This window comes from Salvelinus fontinalis, unplaced genomic scaffold (assembly GCF_029448725.1).
Source record: "Salvelinus fontinalis isolate EN_2023a unplaced genomic scaffold, ASM2944872v1 scaffold_1584, whole genome shotgun sequence".
NCBI lineage: Eukaryota > Metazoa > Chordata > Actinopteri > Salmoniformes > Salmonidae > Salvelinus > Salvelinus fontinalis.
In genome coordinates, this window is record NW_026601793.1 from 2,781 (window position 1) to 23,056 (window position 20,276).

Sequence of the window (20,276 nt, forward strand, 5' to 3'; positions counted from 1 at the left end):
GTGGCTTTCGACCTTCGTCTCTCCCGAGCCCGTACAGGAGTTGTAGCGATGAGACAAGATAGTAATTACTAGCGATTGGATACCACGAAAATTGGGGAGAAAAGGGGATAACATTTTTTTTTAAATAATAAAATAAAAAAAGAGTAGTAGGTTTTAGGAGGAAGGATTCTTATGAACTAATGTTGGGCATTCTCAAGCAGAAGACTGTTCCAGAAAGAGAGATCAATGAGTTAGCAAGTGATCTTTAGACAGATCCCGAATGGCCTTCAGATGCAGAGGAGAGGCTAATGTGTGCACACCATGGTGAAGCCAGTCTTGGAGACGACCCAAAGACGGCCCAGGTCGTAGGTCACGTGGCCCATGCGCATACACATTGGGATATTGCTCCATCCGGTGCCCTCTGGTTTACTGGCTGTGATGCCGTCTCTGTTGAAGAAAGGGATGAGGTTCACATGTTTTAAAGCTTATCCATATTTTTAAGTAATTTTGGACTTTATTATTTATATAGCTATTGATTTTTGAAGACTATAACTTGTAAATGCCTATTGAGCTTAATACAACTGCATCAGAAGCCAAAATGTAAGCTTTTACTCAATTGTTTGTTTGTTTATAATAACATTGTTTACATGTTTCAAAAAATATACATGTGGGGTCTGTCTTTGCATCCGTAGCTCTATCTATGAATTTGAGAGTGGTTACATTTGTCTAGCTACATTCCTCAGCTGTTTACCAAAACAAGTGGTGGGAAGTACATGTAGTTGTTTTTATCACAAACTGTAGCTTTACAGGACATCCCACTTTTACATATTCTACCTTACACAGTCTACACATTTCTTTATAAGTCTATTATACGTTTAGATCTGATTTCATTTTCCAGATATTATTATTGTATCTATTTAAGTGTTTCTGTAAAAAGCTTCACAAAGCATGTACAGTGAGGATAAGATGTATACATAAAGAATAATAATTATAAGTTATTACCACAAGTTGAGTGGGAAAAGGTTGGAACCATACACATAGTTCAGTAGCAACCTTACCTGGTATAAACACCACCTGCAGAGTTGACCCCAAAGACACTACCATCAGTTGCCACCTCAATCATGGAGAGCTTGCCATCAATGTGACTCCACCCCTTCTTCTGGCAGTCTAGATTCAGCTGGAAAAACAGATTCAATCAGGGTTTTAGGACAATTTCAACAGTTATAATATGAAACAGTTTTAGAATAACTGACACTCTCCATCCTCTACTACTCTGCTCCAGCTCTCACACTCTTTCGCAGATCTTACACTCATTAAGAAGATATCATCATTCTTGTTGACTGCCCAGCACCCAAAGGGTCCACAACTGTAGTACTTCACACTTCCTGGCAATCCTGTCCATGGAAGGGGTGAGCCTGTACCCTTGTAGCCAACTGTGGCACTACGTGTCAGACAGAATGGAGTATCGTTCATGTTAGCCCCCACAATAAACTGTTCACCTCCAGCATCCAACTGTTTCAGAAGGCCTGAAGACCACAAAGACAGACAGACGGACGGACAAGCAAACAAGTAACACTTATGTGTGAGTACTGCAAAATGACTTACAATAACAATGTAAACTTGTAAAACATTAATAATTTTTTCAACACCCTGATGGTATCAGGAAAGCTAAGAAGAAGCTATCCTCTGGATAAATATTGAGCAATGCTCTCCACTTACCTGCAGCTTGCACCCAGTTACCGGCCACATACTTGTAGATTGAGTCTGCCTTGTTGACACCCCAGATCCCTGCTGGTCCTACAGTGATATGCTTCAGGGAACCAGGCAGGCGGATCCATTTATCACCTACCAGGTAGTAGGGGATTTGACTTGTGTCCGTAGCAACCACTTGCCCCAGTCCTGCATCGATCTGCATCAGATTCTTGATATCCACTACAGGCTTACAGTCCCATGCTATGGAGACACCAGATCAAAGACACATCAGTAGAGTACAGCAGCAAAAAGGAGGATGAAATTATGGAGCCATCTTGATGATCAATTCCAAGTTTAATGTACTGTAGAGCTGCCTGTAAAATCATTTTTCAGATGATGGTAACTTACCGTGACAGATGGACAAGAGACAGAGGACCAATAGGACAGCTGCAGTGGCTCTCATGATGTCTCTGTAAATCTACAGTACAAGTCTGGTTGCAGTTTGGTTGAACACAGACTTTTCCCCTTATATGCAGTAGCTCTGCAAACAGCTTTCAACCCCCATAAAACTTTTAATGAGCTATTTATATTTTACAAACAACCTGTTCCAAGGAAAAGTTAATGGGAGGATGATATAACCCCACCCTCCACACACACACAAAGCCTTTAATAATATACACTGAACAAAAATATAAACACAAGTGTTGTTGTTTCATGAGCTGAAGTAAAAAGATCGCTGAAATTTTCCATATGCACAAAAATCTTTTTTCTCTCAAATTTAGTGCACAAATTTGCTTACATCCTTCTTAATGAGCATTTTTCCTTTGCCAAGATAATCCATCCACCTGACAGGTGTGGCATTACATTTAATTAAACAGCATGATCATTACACAGGTGCTGGGGACAATACAAGGTCAGTTTTGTCACATAACACAATATCACAGATATCTCAAGTTTAGAGGGAGCGTGCACTTGGCATGCTGACTGCAGGAATGTCCACCAGAGCTGTTGCCAGATCATTTTAGGTTAGTTTCTCTACCATAAGCTGCCTCCAACGTCATTTTAGAGAATTTGTCAGTATGTCCATCTGGCCTAATACAGTCCATCTGTATGGCATTGTGTGGGTGAGCGGTCTGCAGTGAAAAGAGTGCAGGTAGGGTTATGGTATGCGCAGGCATAAGCTACAGACAACGAACACAAGTGCATTTTAATGATGGCAATTTCAATGTAAAGAAATACCATGACGACATCCTGAGGCCCATTGTGAGGCCCACTTTTTTTAAGGCATCTGTGACCAACAATCTGTATTCGCAGTCATGTGAAATCCATAGATGAGGACCTAATGATTTCCTACAATGAACTGTAACTCAGTAAAATCTGTGAAATTGTTGCATGTTTTTGTTCAGTATAGATATCTACAATAGTTGGCGTGGTAACCAAGCAGAGACTTACCAATTTAGCTAACCAAACCATCAGTCGTGGCCTGCTATTATGATAATCAAATTCAACAATGCCAACAATGTTTTGAATTGAACTTTTGCAGGTTCAAAAGCAGCTCAAATGTAGAACATGTAAGAATGAACTTGCCATTGAATTCTAATGTTTTGATATACTGTTCGTTAGAGAGAAATAATGCACGCTCTAGAATGTCCTTCAAGACAATTAAAAACGAGTATTCAACAATGCCACAATATAAGTGATTTTAAAGCTTCCGTTGTTTCCCTTTGTGACCCACCTACTGTACTTGGTAGGTGGTATATTTGTAGAGTTGTTTAATAAGGTTGCTAAGCACCAACGTGTTATAGTCCGGCACATGAGGAACTAAAAAATTGTATGGTTGAGAGGGATGAGGCAAAAGAGATGGCAAATAGGTCTGGCTGTACAAACGATTGGCAAACATACTGTACTGTAAATTGAGAAATCTTGTGACTAAACTGAATAAAAAGAATAAGAAACTACACTGTGAAAGAAAGATAAATAGCATAAAGAATTATAGTAAAAAGTTTTGAGCACCTTCAATGAAAATTTGGGCAAGAAGGCAAACTCCTCTCCATCATTCATTGAATCAGATTGCTCATTCATCACAAAACCCACTGGTATTGCCAACTACTTTAATGATTTTTTCATTGGCAAGAATAGCAAACTTAGGCACGACATGTTAACAGTGTTTTTTAAATTGTCAATCAACAATGACAAGCCACTGGGATCTGACAACTTGGATGGAAAATTACTGAGGATAATAGCGGATGATATTGCCACTCCTATTTGCTGTATCTTCAAGTTAAGTCTATTAGAACGTGTGCACCCTCAGGCCTGGAGGGAAGAAAAAGCTATTCCCCTACCTAAGAATAGTAAAGCCAACTAGTTAACGTTAGCCAACTAGCTAGAATTTGTAACATATTGTACGCTTTGCAAATTCTTAACATATAATACCAATTGTAATTCGTAACATATCATACAAAATGGTAATGGACATCCACAACTGAAAAAATACCATACTAAATTGAGTGTTTTGGATTTACGTACAGAATAATACTAAATACACTGAGACCAGGTTGCCAGGCTCCGCTGAGAGATAGGTGTAGTGGTGGTCAGGATTCACTCCATGGTGCTGAAAGGAAAGCTCTGCTGTTGGGACAGCTTTATGTAGGATCTATCAGTTTGTAGGCAGTTTGTGTTGTGCAGTGGCTTTGCTGGCATGTATCTAAAAAAAATTGCTTGAGTTTGCCCCACCATGATTTCGATGCTAAAATCACCTTTGGCAGAGCAACCTAAAATCCCTCTGTTCAATATGATAACAAAAAAAAACAACACAGAAATTACAATAGTTTCAAAAGGAATGCTTTATTTTTGAAAGAAATTATTATATAATGAGATAATAAAAAATGACAAGGATTCCATCCAACCCTATTGATGACCGCTGAAGCACAGCAAAACCCATGTGGATTGTGAGCAACATGACCGTGCCCAAGATTACACTACAGTTAAATAGCCTCCATGGCAAAGATCTACTGTAGTGTTAATCAAAGAGTGATCAAGAAAATATCAAATACATTTTTTTTAAATGTCAAAAAAGATCGTTGAAGAATTGAAAATAATAGGTAGAGCAATAGGTTTTAAAATTAGGATTTTTATTAACTAATGTTGAAATTTCCAGAGAGATCAATGAGTTAGCAAGTGATCTTTAGACAGATCCCGAATGGCCTTCAGATGCAGAGGAGAGGCTAAGGTGTGCACACCATGGTGAAGCCAGTCTTGGAGACGACCCAAAGACGGCTCAGGTCGTAGGTCACGTGGCCCATGCGCATACACATTGGGATATTGCTCCATCCGGTGCCCTCTGGTTTACTGGCTGTGATGCCGTCTCTGTGTTGAAGAAAAGGTTGGGGTTCACATGTTTTAAAGCTTATCCATATTTTTAAGTAATTTTGGACTTTATTATTTATATAGCTATTGATTTTTGAAGACTATAACTTATAAATGCCTATTGAGCTTAATACAACTGCATCAGAAGCCAAAATGTAAGCTTTTACTCAATTGTTTGTTTGTTTATAATAACATTGTTTACATGTTTCAAAAAATATACATGTGGGGTCTGTCTTTGCATCCGTAGCTCCATGTATGGATTTGAGAGTGGTTACATTTGTCTAGCTACATTCCTCAGCTGTTTACCAAAACAAGTGGTGGGAAGTACATGTAGTTGTTTTTATCACAAACTGTAGCTTTACAGGACATCCCACTTTTACATATTCTACCTTACACAGTCTACACATTTCTTTATAAGTCTATTATACATTTAGATCTGATTTCATTTTCTAGATATTATTATTGTATCTATTTAAGTGTTTCTGTAAAAAGCTTCACAAAGCATGTACAGTGAGGATAAGATGTATACATAAAGAATAATAATTATAAGTTATTACCACAAGTTGAGTGGGAAAAGGTTGGAACCATACACATAGTTCAGTAGCAACCTTACCTGGTATAAACACCACCTGCAGAGTTGACCCCAAAGACACTACCATCAGTTGCCACCTCAATCATGGAGAGCTTGCCATCAATGTGACTCCACCCATTGTTCTGGCAGTCTAGATTCAGCTGGAAAAACAGATTCAATCAGGGTTTTAGAACAATTTCAACAGTTATAATATGAAACAGTTTTAGAATAACTGACACTCTCAATCCTCTACTACTCTACTCCAGTTCTCACACTCTTTCCCAGATCTTACACTCATTAAGAAGATATCATCATTCTTGTTGACTGCCCAGCACCCAAAGGGTCCACAACTGTAGTACTTCACACTTCCTGGCAATCCTGTCCATGGAAGGGGTGAGCCTGTACCCTTGTAGCCAACTGTGGCACTACGTGTCAGACAGAATGGAGTATCGTTCATGTTGGCCCCCACAATAAACTGTTCACCTCCAGCATCCAACTGTTTCAGAAGGCCTGAAGACCACAAAGACAGACAGACGGACAGACAAGCAAACAAGGAGCACATATCTGTAAGTACTGCCAAAGGACCTACAAGTTACAATTTAAAACATCAACCGTTTTTTCAACAGCCTGATGGTATCAGGAAAGCTAAGAAGCATGTGCCCTCTGGATAAATATTGAGTAATGCTCTCCACTTACCTGCAGCTTGCACCCAGTTACCAGCCACATACTTGTAGATTGAGTCTGCCTTGTTGACACCCCAGATCCCTGCTGGTCCTACAGTGATATGTTTCAGGGAACCAGGCAGGCGGATCCATGTATCACCTACCAGGTAGTAGGGGATTTGACTTGTGTCCGTAGCAACCACTTGCCCCAGTCCTGCATCGATCTGCATCAGATTCTTGATGTTTACTACCTCCTGACAGTCCCATGCTATGGAGACAAAGACGTGAGTAGAGCACACAGACAAGGAGGATGAAATTATGGAACGAACTTGATGATCAATTCCAAGTTGATCAAGCATGTTTCAGATGATGGTAACTTACCATGACCGACGGCCAGGAGACAGAGGACCAATAGGACGGCTGCAGTGACTCTCATGATGTCTCTGTAGATCTACAGTATAAGTTTGGTTGTACGCCAGACTTCAATTGTCCCCTTGCAAGACTTTGCGCTTTTATAGTATTGTGGAAAATATTGAATCAAATATTTCACCAATCCCGAAACTTGTGAATTCAATTAGACTTTATTACAAAGTAACAGAGCCGAGCAATTCCATGGAACAACTGACTCTTCATTCTTATTACTTGGCTTTTATACAGTCTTACCCTTACATAACATCGTCACTCCACTTTATGAATCTTGTTGTCTTACTTAGTTCCCATTCTCTTATTGGCTCAGACATTGGGGCATAGGCTCTATTGGTGACGTGACATGCACACTCCTACTGGTGCCTATCACTGAATAGCTAATGTCCCTGTCCAAAAGTCTTTACAAGTTCAGGTTGACGTTGTGTATGTATGAATAACCCATGTGCGTGTCCAGTAGCCTTCACAAGATCAGATTTGGCCCAGAGCAGTCACGTCTTGTTAATCTACCTTGCCTCATCCACACAGATTGTCTAAAACACATTGTCCCTGGTGCCATGGCATCAAAGTACTGCACCGCTGACCATGCACATAACTGCATCGCTGTGCTGTACAGTGCAGTTTGAGACAGACACCGAGGGAGCAGACAGCAGAGGCATAAGGGCTGAGAGCCACCTAGTGGTCAACATTCTCAGCACATACAGCTGCAGTACAGCAACTCTATCAAATGTTATATGCCCAGTGGTGGAAAATGTACCCAATTGTCATACTTAAGTAAAGATACTTTAATAGAAAACAACTCAAGTAAAAGTGAGTAACCCAGTAAAATACTACTTGAGTAAAAGTCTAAAAGTATTTGGTTTTAAATATATTTAAGTATTTAAAGTAAATGTAATTGCTAAAATATACTGAAGTACTTTACACCACTGCATATGCAGAGGCATAAGGGCTGAGAGCCACCTAGTGGTCAACATTCTCAGCGCATCCGTCAAATGGCATATGCCAGTAACTGTCCCACTCTCTGAACACTAGCCCTGTACTCAGTGTGGAAATCACTGAAGCCTAAACCTAGCTTAAAGGAGCTAGTATTGTCCATGAGTGAGGACCCCACCAGAGACCTAACTTGTCCTCATTTGCAGATATTACACAGCCATTACACACTGCTTCCGATCCCTGCGAAGAGTCTCACTTTGTTATGGGAGGTCACTTCCATAGCCCGTTGATATCCTGGCATGATTAATATGAATAACGCAAGTCATTCTGGAGAGTGTGGCAAGTACCATCTATGTCAATGTGGTTCTGGCCACTCAGCAAAAGCATTCTGGCTATTAGCTTAATAAACTCTATACTAGTTTACTATATATACCCATGTCCATTACCTTTCTGCTTCAGCTCCCATCAGAACAACCTTCTGAGTCCCCCATTCTTACTGGAATACACACAAAATATCAAAAGAGGGGTCACTGTTTTTTAATTAACCTCCCAGCGACACGGCAGACTACAAACCTGCACCATAGGTACTGAACAAGATGAGGTGCTATTATTGTTATCTGCTGTGGGTGACGGGTCATTAGAATGTTGGCTGTATGACGCACCAGGGCTCTGTGGGTTCTTCTCTTATCCATAACACAACAACAAACCTATGGACCGGAGCAGAGCAGTCTACAGTAACAACAACCCTATGGACCGGAGCAGAGAGAGTCTACAGTAACAACAACCCTATGGACCGGAGCAGAGCAGTCTACAGTAACAACAACCCTATGGACCGGAGCAGAGAGAGTCTACAGTAACAACAACCCTATGGACCGGAGCAGAGAGAGTCTACAGTAACAACAACCCTATGGACCGGAGCAGAGAGAGTCTAAAGTAACAACAACCCTATGGACCGGAGCAGAGAGAGTCTACAGGAACAACAACCCTATGAACCGGAGCAGAGAGAGTCTACAGTAACAACAACCCTATGGACCGGAGCAGAGAGAGTCTACAGGAACAACAACCCTATGGACCGGAGCAGAGAGAGTCTACAGTAACAACAACCCTATGGACCGGAGCAGAGAGAGTCTACAGTAACAACAACCCTATGGACCGGAGCAGAACAGTCTCAAAGACAGACAGTGCACCTACCATGAAGATCCTATAATCTTACAATTATAAACTTGGTAGTTTGAGGCCTGAATGCTGATTGTGTAACGGCTTTCCTCCTCCTCTTCATCCGAAGAGGAGGACCAGAGATTCGACCAAAACGCAGCGTTGTGAAATGACATAATGATTTATTGCAACAAGACGAAACGAACTACACTTGAATAATTAACAAAATGGAGTAGACAGACCTGGACATGGAACTTACATAAATACACGAAGAACTCACGAACAGAAACAGACTACATAAACTGAGACAGTCCCGTGTGGCACGACAAACACAGACACAGGAGACAACCACCCACAAACAAACAGTGTGAAAACACCTACCTTAATATGACTCTCAATCAGAGGAAATGAAAACCACCTGCCTCTAATTGAGAGCCATATCAGGTCACCCTTAAACAAACATAGAAACACATAACATAGACTACCCACCCAAACTCACGCCCTGACTGTCAAACACATACAAAATAACAGAAAACCGGTCAGGAATGTGACAGATTGGCTGGAAACTGTGGTATATCATACCGTATACCATGGGTATGACAACACTTTCTTTTTCACTGTGGTTTGTGGAATATGGCCAATTTACCACGGCTAATGACTGTATCCAGGCACTCTGTGTTACATTGTGCATAAGAACAGCCCTTAGCCGTGGTATATTGGCCATACACCACACCTCCTCTGGCCTTATTGCTTAATTATACAGTAGGTGTTCTGTTTAATTCTGTGGTCGTCTCAGCAGACTCCAAACCTACGATAGATTCACAACTCACTGCAGTCAATTTAGCAGGGGATCTAGCTGTGACACTGGCAGTGGATGAGAGAGAGATATCTATATACAGTATATATATATATTTATATATATATAAAGTGGTGCCAGCACATATGTATGCTGTAGGAGCGAACTGATAGCTTCTCAGAGTATTTTAAAATCAGTGCAGAAACTCTGTCTGGCGTTGGGGATATCAGTGGTGAAACGGAGCCCAGGCCTTATGGACCATTACATGGTAGTGTTATCTTACCTGCAGCGCTGGGTTTAACGTGCCCTGGCTGTGGGAGTAGTAGAGGCCCAGCCACAGGCAAGCTCTGATACATAATACACATGTTTACCTTCACAGCCTACACAGGGTGACTGCAAATTACAGCAAACTGTATCATTCTTGTTTTTACTTCACCTGGCAATATGTGAAAACAAAAACATTGTGTATATGTACCTGAGTGTATGAAGGAATGGCCTGAAGCGACGAACGTCAGGGAAGAAAAGTGATGTGGCCATGGAAATGTGCAGCAGTGAATGAAGCAGGCCCCAACCACACTACTGCACTAGCAGTGCACCTGGAGATTGGTGACCAAACAGAAACGGAGAAAGCAGTCCGGACTAATGCCAGACGGGCTGCTCCATCTTCAGCCAATGCGATCCTGTCTAAAGTCCTGTCTAAAGTCCTGTCTAAAGTCCTGTCTAAAGTCCTGTCTAAATTGGGGGTATTGTGCAGAATTATAATAATTATTATTTGGCTAATAATGAAAAATATGTAAAAAATGTTTTTACCTGTCTGTTGCAAATGCCCGGAGCGATTTGTGGGCCCAGTCCATCTCTGTCCGAATACCATCAGGTCATAGACACATGATAAAATAATGAACAAAATGTCCAACATTGTAAACAAAGCTTGTTCCTAGGATGTTTAGTGGAATTTACAGCCTTAGGATTGGGCAGGGGGCAGTGTTCTGGAGACAATACCATTTGGCTGTAAGGGATGAAATCACCAAGGCTTGGTCAGTGAAAATAACAGCCCTGTTTTATCACAGGCCGAGGTAAAGGAATGAGGCAGATGAAGATGAAGAGGGGAGGTTGGTCTTTTTCTCTCCACCTCTCCACTTCCTTTCCCTTTCTTCTGCACTAATAGAAACAAGGAACATGTTTCATATGGGAGTCAGGGTAAGATGAAAACCTTGAGTATGTTGTAGCAGGAAAACCATAGGATCAATACTAATTCTCTCCATAACAACAACTCAGCTATACTCATCAGTTTTGCATTGTGGTTGATATGGATCAGTTATTGTACTGGCTCTCAAACTGTTCCATCAACTAAATCAGATCATGGAAAATATTATTTTTGTGACTACAGGGTGATATGGTAGTGTCATAAATTATTACAGTTTTGTCATTTCTATCAAAGCACAGTATACAAACGTATATAATCAATTATGTATATAAACCCTGGATTGTTGATGCTATGTATTGGCCAATGAGAGGCTTTGAAGCCACCTGTCCGCCATATTGGCACTCCCCACACTCTTAGAAAAAAAGTGCTCTCTAGAACCTTAATGGGTTCTTCGGCTGTCCCCATAGGAGAACCCTTTATTGAACCTTTTTTGGTTCAAGGTAGAACCCTTTTGGGTTCCATGTAGAACCCTTTCTACAGAGGGTTCTACATGGAACCCAAAAGGGTTCTACCTGGAACCAAAAATAGTTATCATATGGGGACAGCCAAAGAACCCTTTTAGAACCCTTTTTTTCTAAGAGTACAGAAGAAGCAGTCCTCCATAGGAATTAATGGAATTCTACAGTTGTTCATTTACATTTTTCAAGGACAAAATTACATGCATTAAGTATTTTTGTTGTTGTAGTGTGGATAGCAACATTAGTACTTTCAAAACATTTTACTTTAAGGAAAATGTTTATATAGACAGTATATATTTGAATGTTTAGCTCACATAATATAATTTCAAAGAATGCATGAAGGTGTCTGTAATATAATAAAAGTGGTAAAAACAAATGTAGATATTAATAAATGCATTTCTATAGCTTCCAATGGTGGTGGAGTTCCAAAATGGAGGCATGGCATGGTGGCTTCAAAACAGCACCCCCTGGGACTCATCTAGTGTACATATAAATCATTGGTATTAATTCAATCAAATAAAAAGATTGTTTAACTAACCTTATCTCAGATAACAAATAATGATGGCTATTTCAACCGCACACAACAGCATATTACACTAGTCCATTACACTATTTCATCTCAAGTGGAGTAGCAGATTATGTGTGTGGACTCCAACAAGTGTAGCAATATGTTGAACTGTGTACACATTAAGCTGTTGGCTAACCTTAGCAAATAACTTGTGTAGCAGGTTATTTGCTAAGATTAGTCAACAGCATAATGTGTACACAGTTCAACATATTGCTACACTTGTTGGAGTCCACACACAGATCTATTACTCCACTTGAGATGGTTTACGTCAAGTCAAAAGCCCTCATTTTTGCATTGAACCACTATTCATAAAACGTCTTGGAGTAAGAGTTCTGATCTATAATCAGTTTTACCTTGAAATCATAATCAACACGATTATAAACAGGGGGAGGCTGATCCTGGGTCAGCACTACTACTCTGAGAAGCTTAATTTTTATTTATTTTTTATTTCACCTTTATTTAACCAGGTAGGCTAGTTGAGAACAAGTTCTCATTTGCAACTGCGACCTGGCCAAGATAAAGCAAAGCAGTGTGAACAGACAACAACACAGAGTTACACATGGAGTAAACAATAGACAAGTCAATAACATGGTAGAAAAAAGAGAATCTATATACAATGTGTGCAAAAGGCATGAGGTAGGCAATAAATCGAATAATTACAATTTAGCAGATTAACACTGGAGTGATAAATCATCAGATGATCATGTGCAAGAAGAGATACTGGTGTGCAAAAGAGCAGAAAAGTAAATAAATAAAAGCAGTATGGGGGTGAGGTAGGTAAGTTGGGTGGGTAGTTTACAGATGGACTATGTACAGCTGCAGCGATCGGTTAGCTGCTCGGATAGCAGATTTTTAAAGTTGTTGAGGGAGATAAAAGTCTCCAACTTCAGAGATTTTTGCAATTCGTTCCAGTCGCAGGCAGCAGAGAACTGGAAGGAAAGGCGTCCAAATGAGGTTTTGGCTTTAGGGATGATCAGTGAGATACACCTGCTGGAGCGCGTGCTACGGGTGGGTGTAGCCATCGTGACCAGTGAACTGAGATAAGGCGGCACTTTACCTAGCATAGCCTTGTAGATGACCTGGAGCCAGTGGGTCTGACGACGAACATGTAGCGAGGGCCAGCCGACTAGGGCATACGGGTCGCAGTGGTGGGTCGTATAAGGTGCTTTAGTAACAAAACGGATGGCACTGTGATAAACTGCATCCAGTTTGCTGAGTAGAGTATTGGAAGCTATTTTGTAGATGACATCGCCGAAGTCGAGGATCGGTAGGATAGTCAGTTTTACTAGGGTAAGTTTGGCGGCGTGAGTGAAGGAGGCTTTGTTCCGGAATAGAAAGCCGACTCTAGATTTGATTTTGGATTGGAGATGTTTGATATGAGTCTGGAAGGAGAGTTTGCAGTCTAGCCACACACCTAGGTACTTATAGATGTCCACATATTCTAGGTCGGAACCGTCCAGGGTGGTGATGCTAGTCGGGCGTGCGGGTGCAGGCAGCGAGCGGTTGAAAAGCATGCATTTGGTTTTACTAGCGTTTAAGAGCAGTTGGAGGCCACGGAAGGAGTGTTGTATGGCATTGAAGCTCGTTTGGAGGTTAGATAGCACAGTGTCCAGGGAAGGGCCGGAAGTATACAGAATGGTGTCGTCTGCGTAGAGGTGGATCAGGGAATCGCCCGCAGCAAGAGCAACATCATTGATGTATACAGAGAAAAGAGTCGGCCCGAGAATTGAACCCTGTGGTACCCCCATAGAGACTGCCAGAGGACCGGACAACATGCCCTCCGATTTGACACACTGAACTCTGTCTGCAAAGTAGTTGGTGAACCAGGCAAGGCAGTCATTAGAAAAACCGAGGATATTGAGTCTGCCGATAAGAATATGGTGATTGACAGAGTCGAAAGCCTTGGCCAGGTCGATGAAGACGGCTGCACAGTAATGTCTTTTATCGATGGCGGTTATGATATCGTTTAGTACCTTGAGCGTGGCTGAGGTGCACCCGTGACCGGCTCGGAAACCGGATTGCACAGCGGAGAAGGTACGATGGGATTCGAGATGGTCAGTGATCTGTTTGTTGACTTGGCTTTCGAAGACCTTAGCTAGGCAGGGCAGGATGGATATAGGTTTGTAACAGTTTGGGTCCAGGGTGTCTCCCCCTTTGAAGAGGGGGATGACAGCGGCAGCTTTCCAATCCTTGGTGATCTCAGATGATACGAAGGAGAGGTTGAACAGGCTGGTAATAGGGGGTGCGACAATGGCGGCGGACAGTTTCAGAAATAGGGGGTCCAGATTGTCAAGCCCAGCTGATTTGTATGGGTCCAGGTCTTCCAGCTCTTTCAGAACATCTGCTATCTGGATATGGGTAAAGGAGAAGCTGCGGAGGCTTGGGCGAGTAGCAGCGGGGGGGGCGGGGCTGTTGGCCAAGGTTGGAGTCGCCAGGTGGAAGGCATGGCCAGCCATTGAGAAATGTTTGTTGAAGTTTTCGATTATCACGGACTTATCAGTGGTGACCGTGTTATCTAGCCTCAGTGCAGTGGGCAGCTGGGAGGAGGTGCTCTTGTTTTCCATGGACTTTACAGTATCCCAGAACTTTTTGGAGTTAGAGCTACAGGATGCAAATTTCTGCTTGAAAAAGCTGGCCTTTGCTTTCCTGACTGACTGCGTGTATTGGTTCCTGACTTCCCTGAACAGTTGCATATCACGGGGGCTCTTCGATACTATTGCAGTTCGCCACAGGATGTTTTTGTGCTGGTCGAGGGCAGTCAGGTCTGGAGTGAACCAAGGGCTATATCTGTTCTTGGTTCTGCATTTTTTGAACGGAGCATGCTTGTCTAATATGGTGAGGAAGTAACTTTTAAAGAATGACCAGGCATCCTCAACTGACGGGATGAGGTCAATATCCTTCCAGGGTACCCGGGCCAGGTTGATTAGAAAGGCCTGCTCGCAGAAGTGTTTCAGGGAGCGTTTGACAGTGATGAGGGGTGGTCGTTTGACCGTGGACCCGTGGCGGATACAGGCAATGAGGCAGTGATCGCTGAGATCTTGATTGAAGACAGCAGAGGTGTATTTGGAGGGCAAGTTGGTCAGGATAATGTCTATTAGGGTGCCCATGTTTACGGATTTAGGGTTGTACCTGGTGGGTTCCTTGATGATTTGTGTGAGATTTAGGGCATCAAGCTTAGATTGTAGGACTGCCGGGGTGTTAAGCATATCCCAGTTTAGGTCACCTAACAGAACAAACTCTGAAGCTAGATGGGGAGCGATCAATTCACAGATGGTGTCCAGGGCACAGCTGGGAGCTGAGGGGGGTCGGTAGCAGGCGGCAACAGTGAGAGACTTATTTCTGGAGAGATTAATTTTTAAAATTAGAAGTTCGAACTGTTTGGGCATAGACTTGGAGAGTATGACAGAACTTTGCAGGCTATCTCTGCAGTAGATTGCAACTCCTCCCCCTTTGGCAGTTCTATCTTGACGGAAAGTGTTATAGTTGGGTATGGAAATCTAACTAGGTCTAATTAATACAGTCCTACAGCTTTGATAGGGTCTACATCTCAGTCAATTCCTCTTTCATTTGAAAAGGACAAATGGTAACACTTCATTCATTTTATGCTTACAGTCTGATAACTCCTTAAAATAAATTCTGCTCCCTATGGAGTCATAAAAATTATTCATACCTCATATTTGGTAATACTTCATGAGGTGGCAGTGGTTAGAGCGTAGAGGTGGCAGGTAGCCTGGTGGTTAGAGCGTTGGGCTAGTAACTGAAAGGTCGAATCCCTGAGCTGACAAGGTAAAAATCTGTCGTTCTGCCCCTGAACAAGGCAGTTAACCCACTGTTCCTAGGCTGTCATTGTAAATAAGAATGTATTCTTAACTGACTTGCCTAGTAAAATGTTAAAAAGTATAATATTGAGCTAGCTGCCTGACAACATCTATCAAATATATTCTACAGAATATGAAGCATATTCAACCATCTTTTTATTTAAAATCGATTGGATTTTATATACTTTTCTGCTGGATGCATGCCGTTGGTACTCCTAACATTCGACACAGGCCCAATCTAGGTCTCAAATGTTATAACTTCAAAAACCTATTGTCACCATTGGTTGGTTGATTGAGGGAGAGAGAAAGAGAGAGAAAGAGAAGAGGGGCGAGTGGGTAAGAGAGGGTGAGAGAAAGAGAGGAGGAGAGAGAAAGAGAGGAGGGAGAGAGTTAGAGGGAGAGGGAGAGAGAAAGAGAGGGAGAGAGGGAGAGAGAGAGAAAGAGATGAGGGAGTAAGAGAGGGGGAGAGAAAGAGAGGAGGAGGGAGAAAGAGAGGAGGATGGAGTAAGAGAGGGGGAGAGAAAGAGAGGAGGAGGGAGAAAGAGAGGAGGAGGGAGTAAGAGAGGGGGAGGGAGAAAGAGAGGAGGAGGGAGTAAGAGAGGGGGAGAGAAAGAGAGGAGGAGGAAGGGGGGATGAGAGAGAGGGAGAGAGAAAGAGAGGAGGAGGGAGTAAGAGAGGGAGAGAGAAAGAGGAGAGGAGTGAGTAAGAGAGGTGGAGAGAAAGAGAGGAGGAGGGAGGGAGGGTGTAAGAGAGGGGGAGAGAAAGAGACGAGGAGTGAGTAAGAGAGGGGGAGAGAAAATGATGGAATGTAGTTGAGAGGATATCAAAACAGCATCACACCAGCCCTTAAGATGCATATTGATCTCTTGTGTGGTGAGAAAGTGCTAGTGAGAGAGGCAAACCATTAAGTGTGCCATTCATCATCAGTGGGCTGGGACTACCACGACTCTGATCAAACGGGGGCCCAAGGGCACTCCTTCACCTGAGCACTTTGTCGCTCACACTAGGGTTGCAACCCAAATGGTACCCTATTCTGTATATAGTGCAACTACTTTTGACCAGGGCTCATAGGACTAAAGTACTGCACTATGTAGGAAAAATAGTTCCATTTGGGACGCGCGCTAGGTCTCCTCAAACAAATGGGACCAACTCGCCCAACTCTCAATAGTATGAACAGTGAAACACGGCTTGGCTCCTCACCTCAGCTCAATGATTAAATCAATAGAGTATTTGCGGCGGTGTATAACCCTAACGATCTGTGCTCTGACAGAGTAGCTGTGTTAGAGGGAGACAGGTTTCCTACGTAAGCCAGCAGTATAAATAGACTGGATTCGGTCCTTGCGCCAGCCCCAGTGATTAAAGACGTCCCCCTTTACAGTGTGTGTGCCAGAGCCCTGGTCAAAAGTAGTGCACTACAAAGAGAATAGGGTGCCATTTGGGATGCAGCCTATATAATGTGCAGCCTGCGTAGCATCTGTTGGAATACGACTGAGAAGCGTTCACCTGAGGTTCGCCAAAATGTCCAAGTAACGTTGATAGGGACTGAAGTGCCTCAATGGATTTATGCAGGTTTCTATTAAAGGCTCGGAAAAACAGGTGGATGATTTTATTAGCTCATCAACTTGGCAATATTGTTGCAATTGGACAAATTGAGAAGACATCAATGATTTGGTAAAGATTTCTAATGATGAACTGAGTGTCATAAAACCCCTCAAATAATGATAAGAAAGAGACGTTGGTCATTTCCACTGAACTGACAGGGTGATTTTATCTGTGTTGTTCAAATGGTGGACCGAATGGCTGGTACTGAGATAGTGAAACAGATGGAATGCTGGCTCAAGGCATTTATCTCTGTCAGGTTGTTTGTCCACTCGCAGGTTGAAGGTGACCTGGATCGTGTTCATTACACCACACAATGGAAAAAGAAAATGACCGTTTCTTAAATCTAGGTAGTCCCTCCCTGTTTCAGTCCATTCTCTTTTGTATGGTGCCTAAAGAACACGACTCAGGTCTTTAAATCTGAGGTAGGAGGGATTATTCACCACATGCCTTGGGGTCACCCCACCCAGTACCCTACACCAAGATAAGAAAACAGGGAGTGAAGTCTGCTCCGGGGTGAAGTTTCCTGTAGGTACAGATTCTGCTATTGTTTTATCTGTCATCATGGGAGATTTTTTTAACCATAACACCGCCAAGCCTCCCACTGTCTCTGCTTGTTCCCCCAAACCTAACCGTAACCATTAGTAAGGAAAATGCTAAACTGACCCAAAATCAGTGTCTAGGAATGTTACCTTGCGCCCATCTGTGGATGACCTTTTGACCTGTTGGGATTAATGTACACTGCCATGTCATTAGCTGGCCAATGGGTGGTGATCTTCCCTCAACCACAGATGCAGAGAAGTCATCCAACCGTGTAGATTATAAACCCAATCAGAAGCCCAGTGGAGCATCTGTCAACCTTAATGACGTCAACAGAGATCCAGGAAGATGGGCAAGTCTCAGCTTGTCCCTGGCAACAAGATCCTGTCGGGGGTTATGTGTGAGGGCAATAGACAGCTCCCCAAACCACTGTGCTTGACTGACTGAGGAGCCACGTTATTCACTACACCAGGGATTGGCAACTCCAGTCCTCTATGGCCTGATTGGTGTTACACTTTTGCCCCATGCTCAGCCACTAACCTTGAACTTCAGTTTAGAATGCAATTAGTTTAATCAGTTGTGTTTGCTAGGGATGGGAAAAATGTGTGACACCATTCCAAGGACTGGAGTTGCCCTCCCTGATATAGGGAATAGGGTGCTATTTGGGAAGCATACCCTGTAAATGCCTTGATGCCTTAGGAGGGGTACAAGAAACCTGAGGTTGTCACATGACAAAAGGTAATAGATGAAAGTGGAACCAGAACAACAACAGGGTTGTGTTCATTGGGGCGGGCAACGTTCTAAAACTTTTTGCAACGGAAAATAAAAATGAACCTTTCTTACTGGACAGTCCATTTCCTTCAGTTTGATCCTAATCTGCTGATTATGCTGTTTCTCGACAGGCCTATGATGATCTCCCATTAGAAAGCTGTCCAGAGAGCCCACTGACTAAACACTTTTAGCGTCATGCTAATGCACACACTCATGAAATGCCATTCAGTTAAGATGGATCTGTGTCCCAGGCCGCTGGGCTTTTAGCAGTTCGCTAACAAGGTTATACATGGAGATGGTCAACTCAAGCTTGCTGTTTATTATGAATTACTGTGATGAGATGTGGTGAATCTATTCCCTGTTCACATCAGGCAGATACTTTTTCTGAATCACTTTGATGCAAGTGAAGGTTTGTGTTTACCAACTAAACAGCTATTCAGGGAGTATACAGTATTTAATATTAACCCCAAGCCAAAATGTATATCAACCAATGCATTTTATAATACACACACACATGCACACACAAACACACACACACACACACACACACACACACACACACACACACACACACACACACACACACACACACACACACACACACACACACACACACACACACATACACACACACACACAAAGGCATAATATTTAAGACTGTTGGACAAGACATATGCAACTGTATATTGATGGTTAAGAGGTAATCATTCACAGAGCCAATGGCAGATGGAACACTTGTTTGCCTCTCAAGCATGCTGTGTTTAGCAGACAGCTGTTGTGGTCCATGAAACCCCTTCTCTATGTTTGTTCCATCTGTGTTGCCATGGACACATGAAAACCAACGCTGTCACCAGAGGACAGCTAAGCCATAGTCCAGGGTTCTCCAACTCTGGGCTTGGAGAGCTACTGGGTGTGCAGGCTGTTCTTCCAGCCCTGCAGTAGAACACCTGATTCAGCTAATTATGGTCCCGATTGACGACTTTGATAAGTTGTCTTGGTCATGTCAGTCAACATCAACCCAGAGTTAAGAACACTCAGGAATACATAAAACATTCACCCTTCCTTGTTTCCTTGAGAGGGAAGCACAGATCTATAAGTGATTGGATTGGTGTGCAAGGTTACCACTCAATTACTTTCACCAATCCAACCACCAATTTACATCTGTGAAGGTAGGAGGCAGGAAGGATTATTTCTGGAGTATTCCAACAGGGCCCAAGCCAGAGGTGCTACAACATTCATATTCCTGTCTTTGTGTGTTGGAGGAAGTGTCTGAACACAACTCCCACCTGTACAAGGCCTATAGTGCTATCATACAGGGCAGATGAAGCTGCAAGCTGAATGAATGTCCAGCTGTGCACCCCAACGATGCCACAATGATAGTTAGCAGGGAGATAAAATCACCTTTTCTGATTCCTATCAAGTCCTAGTGCTGTGCCCAGAGAAAATGACACAGACTGCAGCCCAAATGGCACCCTATTCCTATGGCCCCTGGTCAAAAGTAGTGCACTATATAGGGAATAAGGTGCCATTTGGGATGCATCCAGTTACATCACGGCAGAGTGGGCTGGGGTTACTGCCACGGTACTCTGCCACTCTGCCAGGCTTGTCCTCTATGCTCAGGACTTCAGTTGTCTGAAGTTGTATCATGGGCATTGTGCTGCTATAATAGGAGGCTACTACTGGGTTTCCATACAAATTGTATGCAAACCGGATAGTAGCATCCTATTATAGCAGCACAATG

At 42.7% G+C, this 20,276-nt stretch overlaps 2 protein-coding genes across 2 annotated transcripts; both read right to left on the reverse strand.

The window, feature by feature from the left end:
* Positions 1-201: 201 nt before the first annotated feature.
* On the reverse strand, positions 202-2,134 carry LOC129849621 (fish-egg lectin-like). Its single transcript, XM_055916440.1, has 5 exons — positions 2,080-2,134; positions 1,699-1,932; positions 1,288-1,505; positions 1,038-1,156; positions 202-426 (listed from the first exon to the last, which is right to left on the reverse strand). The coding sequence occupies exons 1-5, from the start codon at positions 2,132-2,134 to the stop codon at positions 285-287; spliced, it is 768 nt and encodes a 255-aa protein (XP_055772415.1). The 3' UTR covers positions 202-284.
* Positions 2,135-4,496: 2,362 nt separating this feature from the next.
* Positions 4,497-6,907, reverse strand: LOC129849620 (fish-egg lectin-like). The gene is made up of 5 exons (XM_055916439.1): positions 6,652-6,907; positions 6,305-6,538; positions 5,901-6,118; positions 5,651-5,769; positions 4,497-5,037 (listed from the first exon to the last, which is right to left on the reverse strand). The coding sequence occupies exons 1-5, from the start codon at positions 6,704-6,706 to the stop codon at positions 4,896-4,898; spliced, it is 768 nt and encodes a 255-aa protein (XP_055772414.1). The 5' UTR covers positions 6,707-6,907; the 3' UTR covers positions 4,497-4,895.
* Between the last annotated feature and the right edge of the window lie 13,369 nt (positions 6,908-20,276).

Excerpts from the sequence above, each read along its gene's own strand:
- LOC129849621 (XM_055916440.1), bottom strand. The coding sequence starts at position 2,134 with ATGAGAGCCACTGCAGCTGTCCTATTGGTCCTCTGTCTCTTGTCCATC. Across the intron at positions 1,933-2,079 it reads TCTCTTGTCCATCTGTCACG|CATGGGACTGTAAGCCTGTA; the intron begins GTAAGTTACCAT and ends GTGTCTCCATAG. Across the intron at positions 1,157-1,287 it reads ATGATATCTTCTTAATGAGT|CTGAATCTAGACTGCCAGAA; the intron begins GTAAGATCTGCG and ends CTGTTTTTCCAG.
- LOC129849620 (XM_055916439.1), bottom strand. The coding sequence starts at position 6,706 with ATGAGAGTCACTGCAGCCGTCCTATTGGTCCTCTGTCTCCTGGCCGTC. Across the intron at positions 6,119-6,304 it reads TAACTGGGTGCAAGCTGCAG|GCCTTCTGAAACAGTTGGAT; the intron begins GTAAGTGGAGAG and ends TGTGGTCTTCAG. Across the intron at positions 5,770-5,900 it reads ATGATATCTTCTTAATGAGT|CTGAATCTAGACTGCCAGAA; the intron begins GTAAGATCTGGG and ends CTGTTTTTCCAG.